We start from the raw sequence: 15,885 nt of genomic DNA on the forward strand, positions 1-15,885 counted from the left end.
ACAAGCACAGTTTTGATCCATCTGGTCCTCACAGGTCAGTGTATCAATCCTGCTGAGGATGAAGAATTGATGCCACCGATTCGTTTCAAGGCCGTTAAACAGGACGCAATTTCAACAGTGGAGGTGAGCAACATAACAAACATCATCATCACGAGGACGGAGGATCTGACTTGGATGGCCAACCATGGTTTTGATGAACCCCAAATAAGTGACTTACATATGCCCTTTTTGTCTTACGCTTTACCGCAAAACTGCTTGTTTCCAGATGTTTTAGACGTTTAGACGTTTTTTGTAACTGTATTTGCCAGTCAAACCCCTATCGAAAGAAATGTTTGCAACTCCCACTGTTCTACAACGACATGAGAATATTCAGTCATGTATTCGGCCATTTGGATAGCGTCTAACTGGCCCGGTAAAATAAAGCCCTTCAGATCCTAGCATGCTTCGTGCATATGTTTTGTGGTGCTGTTCCTGAAGTTTGTACTCTAAACTGATATTCAAATGGGTGGGAGGCGATTCGTGTGTGACCATAAACTAAAATGGATAGCCGGTCCAATCCTGCTTAGTCGAAAATAGCAGGGTTTTCTCATGCTTTCAAAACTGCAATAAAATCTTTCACTGATTTAAGAACGTACTTACTCTAGCAAACGCAGCCGGAAATTATCTGTAAAGTTATTGTGCATGAGCGTTCTGCGTGAGAGGTAAAGTAAGAGACAATGCGACCTATGGGGGATCAAATTTGTGAGGTTAGCTCGAATAGTTCAGCCACTTATTTCTTGTGTACCTGTGTTGGTGTGTTGTGGCTTCATCAAAACAATTGTCTGCTGCGCCCGGTTTTATACGATCACATAAGGATATTTACTCATGTATTTAGCTATTTTGACAGCACTTGACCGACCATTCAGTGTAGATTCTCGGCCATTCCAAGGGGCGTGAAGAGCATAGTTTTTAAATATTCTGTGGTAAAGATCTCCGTCATCTGATCGGGAAGCCAAAAACCCACTTGTTTTGTAATGTCGTTCATGAACTAAGTACACCAACTTGTTACCACATCGAGTGGAAAACGTTTCATATCTGGCCATAAAACAGAGTGAATACCCGACCTATATGTGGTCTTCTCATGATATCCAGTATGCTATGGGATTTAAGAATGATTCAAGAAAATGCTTCCTCTGGCAACGCAGACGAACTATCCGTACCAGTGGAAGGAAGAAGGCCTTCGCTGCGGAGTTATTCGCTAGAAAATGCCAGCTGACCAGTTATGGACTATTGGACAGGGAAGCAAACTCTCATTTGCATCTTGTTTACAAAAACTGAACATTCAACCTTCTCTTGAACGCGTCTTCCTGAAGTTTCCCGGATATTCATTGACTGTTGCTCAAATCCACGCAAATGCGACTCCACAAATTCCGCAACAGACCTCACTTTTCAAGAGACGCGAAGTGGATTTACAAGAAGAAAACCTACTACTCGCATGCCCAACCCAGTATTATCACCGATGCACCAGTAGTTTGGGGGATATAGTGGGAAATGGCGCGATGTGCATAGTGTTTCAGCTTGTATACCATGTGGTCTTTTAGCATGGGATTCCAAAGTTGATATCGGCAGGAATAACGGAGCTTCCCTTCAGGGACTTATACAAAAGCCAGTAATAATTCGCGGTGACTCAAGTCTTACTTGACATTTCACGTTGAATTCCAACCAATTTACATATTATGTGGCGCATTTCGAAGGATACGTGTGGTGGGGGTCAGGTTCGTCAAACAGCGAAATCTCGACTGGTCAGCCGTCGGATTACATTGATAAGTCGTACAGAAGTTTCTTGAAATTTGGCATCCAATATTTATGGATTTTGGTGATTCAGTAAAGAAATGGGAAGATTTCTTACCGACTTCCTCGAACTGCTGGACCATGAGATGAAAAACGGAAATTGTCTGACGGTTTTTCGCAGCTAAATTTTTGGCGCGGTGATATTTGGAGCCAGTTTCTACGATTTTCCATCAACTAAAATCAGCGTGCTTCTTCAAATGTTCACTTCGAGTTTCCTGCTGTGTAATACGATATTTGCTCATCTTCCAGCGTGCAAAACCACGAAAGGGTTCCATTGTTCCAATGGAAATCAAGTGTTTGTGTGCAGAAAATATTTCGCGACTTAAGTCGCCAATTTACACCTGAATCGATCTGAATACATATATATATATACGTATGGTATCTCATCCACTGATAGCAATTCTCAGCATGTGTGAGATCAAACTGACGGCATACGTGTTACTACTGACATGTTCAATCCAGCTATCGCGCGCCAAAACAACCCAGGAGCAAAAAACGAAGTTTCTTGATATGCATAACGAACTTAGAGAGAAAATACGAAAATGCACGCTTTCTGGACAGCCTCCAGTTCGCGGAAATTACGAACTCATGGTGAGTAATGCTTGCCAAGCCCAGGCTCGTTTATCATACAGTTTTTGGTGTCTTTTTCTGTGCATATTGACGCGATCGAACACGGAGTGACCCGAAACGTACCTTAGAATGACTGTTCTCCCCACATTTATACCTGCCATTTAATACTCTGGAGGATGTCAGACAGGCGGTAGTCCTTGATTTCTTCACTTTGCTTTAGTTCAAACCACTAGAATTTACAATCGAGTAACTGAAGGCAGCTGTTCATTCGATTTGTGATCGCTTTCAAACTTCATACCTTGAAAACTCATTAAAAATGGTGCTGTGTGCTGAAAACCCTCTGTTACTAGCCTTCTCGACAAAATATACTGTGCTGCACCCGACCTGTGCAACCTCGATACCATCAATTGAAGTGCCGCTGATCGTGATTCATCATCTGATGAGATGTGCCCCACAATCGTACGATTTAACAGTAAATCTGAGTCATTTGAGGTACACAAAGAGGAAAAGTATTTTTGTCCACAGGAATGGAGCAAAGGTCGCCATTTTGGTAAAATGTTTTCTTGCTAATCTTGTGGGTAAAGTGCTAAAAAAGGGCTTTATGCAAACTCCGAACCGTAAAATACAGTAGGGCTTATTTTACGTCCATAAATAGCCAGCTAAGCAGTAGCTTTAAGGCAAACAGGTCCCCTGATTTACAGTCGACGTTCAGATATTTCGGGTATCTTGGTGCCTTACGTGTTTGAAACGAATAAACTTGAGAGAGCCCCATATGTCAACTCGAATGCCCACGGACCATAGTGCCAACTTAGGAGGGGATCATAGTTCATGGATTCACGGATTTAAGTAATGCTTTGATGACATAAGCGACATAGGTGATTCTCATGACTTGATTTACTTATGGTCGTTGTGTTAGAATAAGAGATTTCAGTCTAGCTGTGGTAAATAGAGAAAATTCTCTTCGAAGTAGATTTCGTATCTCTTACAGATAAAATACAACCGGAGTAATCAAACCTGATCGGCTGTCACTTCGGATCGTTTGTTAATTCATTCTTTTTTCTTGCTTACGAGGAATCACTACAAAGACTTCAACCTGCACATCCAAAATAATGGACTTATCATTCCTATCACCGTCGCTCCATTTCCAGTGTGTATTTAACATTTACATTGATGGGAGCCAGCCTAATGAACTTGTCTGCAGATATGTACCATATGTTGTTGGATACCTTGAGATTAGTCGAAAGATGAAATTCGGTTGTATGGAGGAATTCGGGAACCTATCATTCGTATAATTCGCAAATAACTGCCCGAAAACGTACCTGGAATTATGGTGATTTTGGCACCTGGTCGAGTTTGGTGCATAGCGAATTAGTGCACAGTCGTTTCATCCTTCTTAGGAATTATAAGCAGTGCGCATTCCACTAGACTCCAGGAGGCGATTTTGACCCCGAGACCTTCAGGCTGCTAGGACACGAGCGGCTGACCACAGTGTAACCACCCCTCAATTAAGTAGGATATTGCACCACCCATGCCTGAACACGTGCAACCATCAGAGTTAATTTTGTAGATAACTAGAGAGTGATGCTGCATCTTTTCTGGGCACGGTCGAACGGTTATTCTACCAGCAGGGATTTCGCGCTTTCGAGACTTTTCGCGTGGTTTGGACTGTTGATGATTTCTAATAGGAAAAAAACAGCAATACAACTCTTCTTGGCTTTTCTGTATGGATCAGCTTGGTTTATGCGACGACATCTTCAATAAGGCTGCGGTCGTTGTAGCGCCGTTATTCCGGCCATACACGAGCCAACGTGATACCCTAGACATTACGAAGCCCAGGATGCGTTACCTTTCTTTCAAAATTGTGAATGTTATAAGGTCCATTGGAGCCAAAAAATGAAACAGTATTAGAATTCTGCGGGATCATGTTTCTGGAAGTTACAAAATCAAAGCTCATCTATATTAAACCCAAAGTAGTCGAATTTACTGCGTTTTGTTGACCAAACAAATTGAGCAGTATACACCCCTGAATATCATAGAGAGATACATTCAGGTTGAAATCTAAACACTATATCATTTTGGCAAAATCAGCCAGTCATAACTTTGCCAACTTTGCATTTGGACAAAGTGGATGAGTACGGAAATTATCTTTCCATAAATCTTCTGTCTAAAAAAGAAGTAGTTATCGAAGGGAGATACTCACATGATTGCCGAAGTTTAGTTTCCTTCTTGAAAACTCTGTATCTCTAATACCGGTCCAAATGAACCATGACGTGTCCTTTGAGAAGCATGCTCATATGAAAGATATTATAAACGAGAGACTTGGCCGGAATTCAGATGAGCATTCCGTCAAAATCAAATTGGAATGCAAGTGAGTTTATTTGGCGAAAACGATTTTGGCCCGAGGGGCGATAACTTGTCTGGCTTGTCGGCTCACGAGGTGCCAAACTGGAGTAACTGCCACTGGTTGCCCACAAAACTAAAATTATTGCTGCGAAAACTCAAAACAGAACCACAATTTTAAACTCAAAATCTGCTAGTGTTCAAAACACGGAAGTCGCGCAACATAACCGATTACGAACGACCCCGTGTCAGATCTGGTGGGATTTTACAAGGCACTATTTGTCACAATGCTCCACAGCGAAACGAACAACATCAAGCATAAATATCTTTGTGTTAATAGATTTGTACGGTAGAACGCGTCATTCCTCAAGTCCATTGCGCAAATGGACCGACTTGACAATCGGGCGATTTATAATGGAGTCACGGGTGTTTGAACCTAATCAATATATGCTTGGCATAAAATGCTTTTCTGTGTCAAGACACTGCGATCCACATACAACGCCATTGTATTCGCTTTATAATAAAAACTTGAATACGTTTCGAAAGACGACGTGATGATATGTAAAAAGTTGGCCAATTTGAGTGAGAGGACCCCACATCCAGTTGAGTAAAACAAACGAGGTCGGTAAATTCGGGAGAATCCTAGTGAATTGAGTCAGGCATTCATTTAACAACTTATATTTTCAGCAGTATGATAATGATTCCACCTATTTTGACATCCACAGGTTTCGCCTGCAAATTGTGCGGCGAGATATTTGTTCCTTTTGAGTAGATTCTACCAAATAGTTGAATGGTCTATTTGCTGTGTGGCCCGGAGCGCCCGACCCCTCAATGGTATGTTATTCGCAATCTAAGGCGACTGAAAAAATTCCAACTCCTACAACTGAATTGTTGAACTGAATTTGTTATGTCAACGTCAGTTAAGTATGCCCTGGCATTTCTGACGAGGTGAATGCACACCTATCAGTGCAGCAGCATTCAATCTACCACTCAGGATTTGGGGGTAAACTTGACAGCTGAAATGGGAGATTTCGCATTTTCATTGGACGTTTCCTACTGCAGTTGCTAGCGGTCTAACCGGGAACTATAGATTTGTTTCAGTTTTGTTTGGTAACATCAAGTGTGCTCACCCTACTAATCCCCAGGATGACTAAAAACCTGATCTCCAGACCAGCAGGTGACGTCAACAGATGTTCGAGTGTGAAAGTTATATCGAAACAAAAAGTTTTTACTCCGTTTTATTGTTTTATTCGGGACGAAAGATGTTGTTAACATTTTATTACGTTTATATTCTCCCCGACTTAGACTTGGGACGAAGCTGTGGAAGCTCAAGCACAGAAATGGTCGGATAAATGTATATTCGGTCATGGAGAATCGGAAGGTGTAGGACAAAACGCTGCTTTCGCAAGCAGTGTAGAACAGTGAGTCTATGAATAACCTTCTTTATGAAATAACTAAACGATACACCCATAGTGTACAATTATCCATCTGAACTTCACCGAAATCAGCCATCAAAATAGTGCCTAGTGAAGGTGGAACGTAGTCATTTGGGATACAAACAGAACTGACAAATCGACTTACTTCACTATTCATTGGGAAAGAATGACCGATCAGGCGAAAAGTGAGGGAGTGTTGAAGAGCTCCCACTGATGGTTTTGTAACGCCAAACCCCGGAAGCGAGGTGACTATCTCTTCGAGAAATACACTCATTCACAAATCAATTTGGTTTTCACGAGAGATTCAACTGAATCTCTCGTTTGTGATATCCTACAACTGAATGTGCTGATTCAGTTGGCACAATATTCGAGATACCGCATTACATTTTTATGGAGGAAACTACATGTCATAAACGACAGATTCAGTTTAGTCTCTCATGAAAACGAAATTGATTTGCAAATGAGTGTATTTCTCGAAAACAGTCCAATTTGGGTCCAAGTAAAATATGAGATTGTCGGAAACTCGAGGATTGCGCCTACCTGATGAGACCCAAGAAGGGCGAAGCCAGTCTTGGGCTGTCGAAGAGTTTTCAGCAACCTTGTGAGTAGTTTCCTTTATGGCTATCTCTCCGTTCTTAGCAAACACTTTGCTCTTCTCCTTCTACCCCCATGCGTCATGAAAATCATCATCGCTTACTTCTTGCTTCTCGCACATGCATCTTGAAAATGCATGTGATTCTCCTGTATGTGCTGAAAGTGCTGTTCAGAGACTGGTAAACTGCTTTTGAAAAGCGCTACATTCTTTGTTCTTTGGTGTATTATTCAGGATTCAGAGTGAAGCATTCTGTTAGCTTCATATTCTTTCGCCTTGATGTTCCTGCCGAGGAGGGGAATAATTCTAGGGTTGATATCGTCCGTGAAAAACAATCCAAATAGCATTGTTTGGGGCCAAGTTTCCAGCACCACGAAAGTACCAAACTATAAAATATCCTACTATGTATTTATTTAAAAAACCGTCTTTCGTCTGTCGTTGTTTCTGCAGTTTCCTGTTGGTAATGTCGAGGCCGTCATTCTACCTGTTAAGGGTGGAAATGAACTGTAATGTAATGGGATAATGTACAAGCGCTATATCAACAAGAACGCCTGAAGGGGAAGAATTGAGATTACTATGAATATTACCCATTGTCATTCTGACGTAACAAAATTTGTTGACCAACATGACTCTGCAAGACGTCTTCTCAATATCTTTTGTGTCCGGATCGTAAATGTGGAAAAAAGACGGCGAACAAAGTTCATTTTCCCCAGTCAGTTGTCCTCCTGTATCACAAGTTTGTATGATATAAGGAATCACCTGCGAAGCTTATATGAGTCGCGAGTGAAAGAAAAACAATTCGTCAATCGCATATGGCCAAGTGTGATGGCATCCGCCTACTTGTCGAAATGTTTGAATCTTCTATGAGCATCGATAAGTGCGGAACGCTACCATTTGTCGACAAGAATGCGACGGTAACTGAACTGCTCAGCGTAGATTGATGTCCTATACAGATTAGGGTTTCATTTTAAGTCTCCAGGTATCCTTATTCTCTAAAAACTTTCAAAAACTTATTTATTAGCACTGCTCTTTCTAATACTTTAGTCTATGTATAGTCAAATGCTGCCGCTCTGTTCCTCCTATTTATTGATATGCAGAGCCGTAAATTTGTGGATGGCGGAACACGTGGACTATAATCTCGAAGCTAACACCTGCACCCATGGAAAGACCTGCTTGCACTACACGCAGGTATTTTGATTTTACAAACGCACTCATGGCCTACAAGCAAACGAGAAACCATTAAATTTCCCTCTCAGTTAGATGTTTCCAGTTGCATGAAATTTTAATCTGTTTCATTGTCTTAAAAATCGCCGGGAAATAGTTTAGAATTTCATTTAGGATACCAGTACCCAATGTGGAGAATTCCAACTGTTGATCGTTCATGTGAGGTTCGGGAAATATATATTAATAGATTCCAAGGCGTCATGAAATGTCTATTCACCAGGCCTTGTACGAAACTCATTTATTTTGTCAGTGCTCACCAAGTGAATAAATGTTTGATGACACGGAAGATTTTGCATTGTCAGTTTATTCCGGAAAGTTAGCTTTCTGCGAGCCGTGTATAAGTTTTCGCGAGACCGATAAATGCCCTCGGTTATACGGGAAAGCAGTTGAAAACACTTCCTAGCATCAACAGCCTTTCCAATAACTTTTCCACCTGGTGTGTCAGATGTCTGCCTGGACACTGTGGTGAATGAAAAGCGGAAACGAGCACAGTTCATCAGAACTTCGTACCTCTGAATAAGGCGCAATTGTTCTGAGCCCCACCTTGTTTTGATGAGAAAATGGAAATATGCAGAAACTGTGGGACATTCCAACTAAGTCTCAGAGGCTAAGCACATGCATTCGATGTAGGCCAGCTACACGCCTACCAGTTTGTTGTTACATCTCGTGTTAACCGTCGTAATTAGCAGAAATTCTACAAGGTCAAACAAAATGGTAACTTCCATCGAAATTTCGGCCGAGTGGTTTGTTATATACATGAATATGTTTGATGGATCAATTAACCGGTGAATTAATAACCGGTGAACATACTCTTGTAATGCCGAACAATGCATTGCCCTCTGATGAATGCATTCAGTGTCTTGGGCATGCCCCGTGGAAGTTTTTGAATTTCTGCAGTGAAAACAGCTCAGGTTTATTGTATCTGGAAGTTGTGACAACGGAGTTTTGCCAACGTTATGTACGAGTCGTAAACATTTCGTTTTCTAGGTCTCCATTTAAGGATTCTCTGAAGCATTCAATTTGTTTGTATCTTATGAGGAACATGTTGGACACTAATTTCGCCAGGAAAAGACCTTTTCATCATTTAAACAACTATTACAGTAATATACACTTTTTCCCGGAGCTCAAGGTGCCGTACAACTTTGATTCGTTTTAGATGGTTTGGGCTAGTTCAACTCTTCTAGGATGTGGGGTCACAGAATGTCCTAAAAACGGAACAACAGTTTTCATCTGCGACTACAAACCACCGTGAGTTTTGTATGGGAAACTTCGTTTTTCCCACTTTACTGTATATCAGTGGATTCAAATGAACGAACAAAAACTGTTTTGTTTACGAACCGCTAAATGTGAACCATGACTTTATGAACCCGTCTGTGTGCAGCTCGTTTGGTTCGAAACCACAGCAAAGCGATCGAGAATTCCTTGAGAATATCGGATTAAATTTAGGCCGTCCAAATTAGCGTATGCTCATGTTAAACTACGCTCCTAATGTGCAATATGATATGCAACGTTCCAAGGGAAGATTCATTTTTTATTGGGCTACGGCCAATTTGAGAAAGGTGCTTCCCCAATGCGCTTGGTAATGTTGTACTTCCTAATGGCGCTTCATTTGCATTTCTGAGTTAACCTGAGGCACATCTCGGTATGCATAGCCACCCTCAACGACACCGATCAGACTTGTTTCCTAGTTCAGTAAGTTTCTTCTGAAGGGAATCGTTTCTTCGTTACGATAAGTGTGTTTGGAAGACAATGAAAATGTTTACGATTTTGTCCGTTAATTTCTGAAGACACTTATCCTCTTTTGGTTGTTTCGTATTCAGTGTTCGATAAAACTTGAATTAGAGCCATTCAACATTTCAAAGCATCTGTAGGTTCACAGCAAGTTTGTGTGATAATTTGGAATAATATCCGGCTGGCTGTTTTACTGGACTTTCCAATTGCCACTTCGGACAAACTTAGCTTCTGAAATCAACCCCCTGGATCCAAATGGCTGAGTCCTTCATGACTCAACCCAAGTCACCCTAGGCTTTCTGGTTACGCCATAAATGAAATTAAGCCAACGTAAATGTACACTTGGTTGCGCACAGCGATCTAGTACGACGGATTTGGAGAGATTTGGGGAAATGTCATGCTGAACACCAGTTCCATATCGCGCAGCTATCGCGAACAACCGAATTTCAACATACCCGATGCATAAAGGATGTAGATATCTTGCGTCAAGCGTTTTTTTTGCAAAAGCGTTTCAGTATCCAGCACAGAAGCCTTTGACTTTTCTGGAGACCCGGCAACAAAATCCTTCTGGCCGCAACCACAAAAACCCGCCACCTGACTCCAGGTGAAACTGGGTGTCCATGCCTGGTGGACCCAACGTGGGGAAGAAATGGAAGATACGAAAAATGCTGGAAGCTTCCACGGTCTGTACCACCAGATTTGTCCGATTGGTCGTTGGTAGCCTCTTGTCAATGAATTATCAGGGACCAGAATGGCTGTCTGATATCCATCTGGGCACAACATTTCAAACAACAATTCATTTGGCCATCTGCTAATCCAAATCCGGGCTCCTGGAAATAAAAACAGAGAAAGACTGTAAAGGTAGAACCAGCCTCAGCCTCAAAAGTGTCTGAGTGTATTCCCCTACTCAGGTGTCATCGTGCTCCTAATCCTAACAGCCTCCCAACTGCTCTATTCGAGGATGTCGGTGAGTTCTCCGGAGGCCATAATAGTGCGTTTTCAAAAAGGATACTCGCGATGAATGTGGTAACCACAGAGTTGTTAGCCTGACTCCCAGTAGAACAAGAATTTGGGTGTCATCAAATGGTTGTCGTCTTACGACGCTACTGGAATATTTGACCCGTGAGCATCGAGCGGGATTTCGGCCTGAAAGAGCTTGCATCGACCAAATCATCATACTCCGTTGATTTTGGAGCAACATACATGTACAAACAACCCACAATCTTGATATTCCTAGACTTTAATGTTGTGTTCGATTCTGTCGATCGGTCAGCGCTGTTAACCACACTTGCTCAACCGGTGGTGCCGCAAAAGTTTGTGTACATATTCCGATCCTTCTATTCACATAATTCTTGACGTGTAAGAGTGTATGGTGAGATCTCCGAGAGCTTCCCTGCAAAACATGGTGTTGGATAAGGATGTCCTCGCCGTTCTTGTTCAATTTCCTTAGTGATGAAATGATGATGCTAACGCTAGAAGGTCTTCAAAACCCCGATGTTGAAATAGTTGCTCTTGAGAATCTCGTAGCTATTGAGTTCGCGGAAGGCGTTGTCTTCATCATTGAAGACCAAAAATAAGCACGAGCCTTGCTGAATAAACTGAACGCCATCATACCATCTTTCAGCATTTGCCTTGTACCTTCAAAGTGCAAAGCTATGCTTCAAGCCGCACAGCCTCTGAAAATACACCCTACAATTCAAAAGGAATCACTGGAGGTTGTGGAGAATTTCGCATACCTCGGTAGTTGTAGTAACTCTGGAGCAAGTGCGTCCGGCACGGCCAGCGTACGATTCTCAAAGACCCGAATAACTTTTGATAATTTGCGTCACTTGTGGCGCCAAAAAGGCATACCTCTGGGTCTCAGTGATTGCGTCTACCAGGCTATAGTAGTGGCTGTGCTGTTGTATGGTTGGTGGACAGATGGTGTGAGGCGTCTTCCGGTTTTTGATCACCGATGCTTCAGAAGCGCTTGTGACGTCAGATGGCATCAACATGTTCGGTGCGAATGATGGTAGATAAATGGTGTGGAGTGAAAAATTCAACTTGACCGAACCGTTAAATTAACGTGTCTATTTGAACTAGTCTTACAGTGTGCGGTTGCTGAGGCATGGGAGGGGCTTGCTCTGAAGAGGAGTTTGATAGGGTAATATGGTGTAGCAAATTACATATTACTGTCCTATCTCTTATGTCTTTAAGCATACTGGATCACTTCTACGCTGTGAAATCAGTAATTCACGTAGTTGATTTCAGCTGACACGGGGCTGGGTTGGAACCAACCATAATGATTCAACATTAGCTGCCTAAGTGATTCTGACTTGGCTTCCTATGCCTATCCAGATCTCCTCCACCTGTAGCAACTGGAACCACCCTTACTACATGCAAGTAAAATGCCAGCAAAATAAGCGTAAGACGATGTACGAATAAGCATACCTCATTAGGAATTTGATTTATGAATTCATCTCCATCCTCATAATACGTTAAAGCCTAGCCGAAGTGACCGAACGAATGTGGCCGCTCTAGACTGGATGCATACTGCACCATCCGTTATAGCCCGGTGTCTCTCCTTGATTTTTAGTCGTACGATGAAATGGCAATGAAATGACGCAGGCATTTCGTTTTATATGGAGACTAGTTGGCTGGTGATACATGAGTCAATTTTCTTTGGTTCCTTGCTTGAGCAAGATAAGAAACTCTAGCAAGACTGTAAATAGAACCTGAGCGGATCAGAAAAATTGGTCGTCTCAGAGGACTGGTCTCCATAGATTGTTGCATCGCGTGTCCGGGTCCTCTTTTCTGCCTTAAACGCTATATTTAAGAATTAAGAAACCCCTACGTCTATTCCACTGAAATTTATCACGTATTTAAAAATTGAGTGGACGAGAAAGTCCATCACATTTGTGTCAATTTTTAGCTGAGCGTTCTATGGTGCAAGGAAGAGTGGCACTAACAGGTCGAAATAGGATAGAATCCTTCTAGCTTGTAAAAACTTCTCCCTAAAAGGTTTTTTTCTAAAGCAGAATCCTTTTACGTTCATGCGTTCATCATCTACTTCCTACAAAATCTGACACCGATAAGCTTTTGCAATCGGGTCAATACAAAGTTGTAAAACAGAATTTAACAAAATTATATACTTTTGCGTGTTCATGGGAATAGTACTGTCTTTTATGAGTAGTAATTTCCGTCAACTTATAGAGCTGTATTTATTATTGCCGTATCTGAGAAAACAAAAGAACAACAACTGTTGAAAGCGGCTTTTCAAGATTTGTTTGAGGCAAATAACGTGAACTAACAGTAGTTCTAGGGACAATGTTTTCAATCAATTGTCCAAGAAGAAGAAGAGAAGAAAATCTATTATACTCTCATCTCATGCGATATCATTTCAGCTTGTTTCCCAACCTCACTGCGTGGGGTCAACATGCAACACCATCTGTCCCTGCCAAACGGAGGGGATTTCTCAAAAGGAAGTTTAAGTATTACGAAGGTCTTCTTGATGTAGTTGGTACCTCACGAACAGAGGATCATCGTGGACAAAAAAAATCAAGCAACACTGTCCTGCTCCGATCTATTGTTGGTATATATATGTGTGGGCGGCAATTTTTCTATTGCTCAGTAGACAAAGAAGCTGGTCGAGGCAAAGTTGTGTTATAGCTTCCAATATTCTCAGTGTACACAATTGCTAGACCACAGCCTTTTATTAGGAGATGAAGCAGGGTTTTACGGAAAATATTAAGCTTTTATTGTGGGCAAGTACCAGTAGGATGCGGAAGTGGCACACGTAAGTACCGTAATCTGTTCCTTCTTGTTTGTTACACAGCACGTCAGTAAAAGTGGGGAGAAGTATAATACCTTGTGGCAGATGGTATTTATTAGAATGATCGTTCTGTCTTTCTAGCTTCGCCCATCATATTTCGCCTACATTTGAATTTGTCTCTGAGCGACCACCAAGATAACGGTGTGCGTCCAAGTGTATTTACAGCACCTTTCTCTTTTCAGATGTTCACTTCAATTAGCGACTGTAGGCATTTAAAAGGAAGCCTCACTCTTCGAAAATGTGAAAAAAGTCACCAATTTCAGTGACGTCGGTTAAAGGGCTTTTGTCCCTCACTTAGCTTGAGATCCCTAGGTGCTTCCCACATGCATCAGTGAACGTATAGGCGTCGAAGTCTTAGAATGCTACGTATATTGGGTGAGGCAACAATAATCAAAAACTTAATTACGCGCTTGGCTATTGGTAAGACGAGGTAAAGGTTCAAAGTTTGGTCCAGGGTGCCCTTGTACTTTGAGGTTGACCTTCACTAGACTATTACTTATTTTCAATTTTGACATTTAGCGGCAACTACGAGGGAGCGAGACCTTACGAGGCTGGAACACAAGCAGACTGTGTAACGTCATCCACCAGCCCGCCGACTATTACACCAACGACGGCCGGACAGCCAGACGAAGATGTGACGCCCGAAAGTTCGATGAACGAAACATCGGTAACCGAAACTACGTCGGATTGTGAAAATCTGTGGCAGAAGAAGACGATTGTGGTCATCAAGTACATTTTATTCACGCTGGTTCCTGTATTAACACAAAAGCTCCTTTTCCCACAACAGTAATGAAAGCGCCTCAAAGTGAACGAATGTGACCAAAACTGTCTGTTAAGTGTTCTTTCATAAAACTTTACCTAAACTATCAATTGAAGCTATTCCTCTCTATGTTTCGTCCATCCATTTGTCAGTATACAACCAAAACACTTCCAGCATTAAAACATTTAGTGTCTCAGCGTGAATTCCTATCTTGTGAATGACACCTCAAAAATCAGTACATTTAGTTTGGACGCACAAGCAACCTCTGGATAGAGTGAGCGCCTCCGTTAGCATTAACAACAAGTAAACTTCATGTTTGGTCGCACCGATACAAAATTGGCCCGTCCCTTCTTATAAATTTTCAGGTTCTTTGGACTGCGTGTCTCAAGTTTGGATTTTATTCACGGTTGATATTGTCATAACGTGGGAAATCGAGTCCACCGAATTTATCCTGCACACAAAATGCCATCCTCCCCGCGCGAAACATGCGAAACCACGAGCCTTTATATGAGAGGCCGCGTTTAGGGCCATCCGTGTAGAAGTAAATTAATAGTAAGTTATAAAATACCTGAACACCCTGTAGCCCATGGCATTAAAGTTGATCTGAATTTAGGGAAAGACCCAACTACCGGTTAAGAATAATCAAATCCGGCGGCGTGTGCCCAAGACTCTCCCCCACAGAGTGTTGAAACTGTGAGTTGTTGGAACACGCAACTCAGAAACCACATGTGTCGCTGACCAATCTTTAGGTTAGTCTGGAAACAGGAGGCCGTTACTTGCTGCGATGTTTCCCGTAGTGAGACGAGAATGCTTTGGCTCATATCAAGGAAAGCTATATAGTTACTTACAAGAGTATATACCTCATGCAGGTACCTGCTACCTCATTAGCGTCAAAGTTTTAGGTTTTTGATATGCAAAGAAATATCTGATTACTGCAGCCAATCCGAAACTGGTGTTAAGCGATGTCCTGCCGGTTCAGTTCAGCGAACGCACAGTCGGTGAGGCCGTAACCCCCTATACCCCTGATATCCGATCTAACAGCTCCTCAACTCCTGCAACCGTAAGCCCTGTGGTTCGAGACCGCCATCCCATTAGCTGGCAGCTGGTAAATATTTTTCCAGCTGTTCGGCCTCCCATGTCAAGTGATCTAAGATTACAACCAAGGAATAATGGAAGGGTTTTAATTAGACTGTCCGATTTGTTGCGTCAAATTCATCAGTCTACAACACAAAACCACGCTCTCATTAAACTAAGTTTAAAAAATAATAACCCTGGGATCCAACAGACTTGGAGGAAATTTACTTTGCGAAACATGCACTACGAATACCAGAAGTGCGGTGTGACACAATGAAACAGTCATTTGAGGTCGGATTTTCGGTCTAATTTAGACCACGTTTAAAATGCTTAAGAAGTCTGACACTTGTCCTTTCCGGTATTTCGCCCACTGTCAGACAAGTTTTAAGTCCGTTCCCAATCATTTCGCCTTAAGTTTGGTTGTCTCTTTAGCGTTGAAGTTAGTCCGGTTGTGAAATTCATCCATTCCAGCCATTCTGCATGGGCTTGGGAATGGATTACTTCGCACAAAGCAAAC

At 42.0% G+C, this 15,885-nt stretch overlaps 1 protein-coding gene across 1 annotated transcript; it reads left to right on the forward strand.

Moving 5' to 3' along the window:
- Nucleotides 1-2,224: 2,224 nt before the first annotated feature.
- T265_15053 (hypothetical protein) lies at nucleotides 2,225-14,460 on the forward strand (the record flags this gene model as incomplete). Its single annotated transcript, XM_009176387.1, has 5 exons — nucleotides 2,225-2,421; nucleotides 6,046-6,161; nucleotides 7,866-7,956; nucleotides 9,149-9,240; nucleotides 14,054-14,460. 5 exons carry the CDS (start codon nucleotides 2,239-2,241, stop codon nucleotides 14,322-14,324), a joined length of 753 nt encoding a protein of 250 aa, XP_009174651.1.
- Between the last annotated feature and the right edge of the window lie 1,425 nt (nucleotides 14,461-15,885).

This window comes from Opisthorchis viverrini (genome assembly GCF_000715545.1).
Source record: "Opisthorchis viverrini unplaced genomic scaffold opera_v5_333, whole genome shotgun sequence".
NCBI classification, from domain to species: domain Eukaryota; kingdom Metazoa; phylum Platyhelminthes; class Trematoda; order Opisthorchiida; family Opisthorchiidae; genus Opisthorchis; species Opisthorchis viverrini.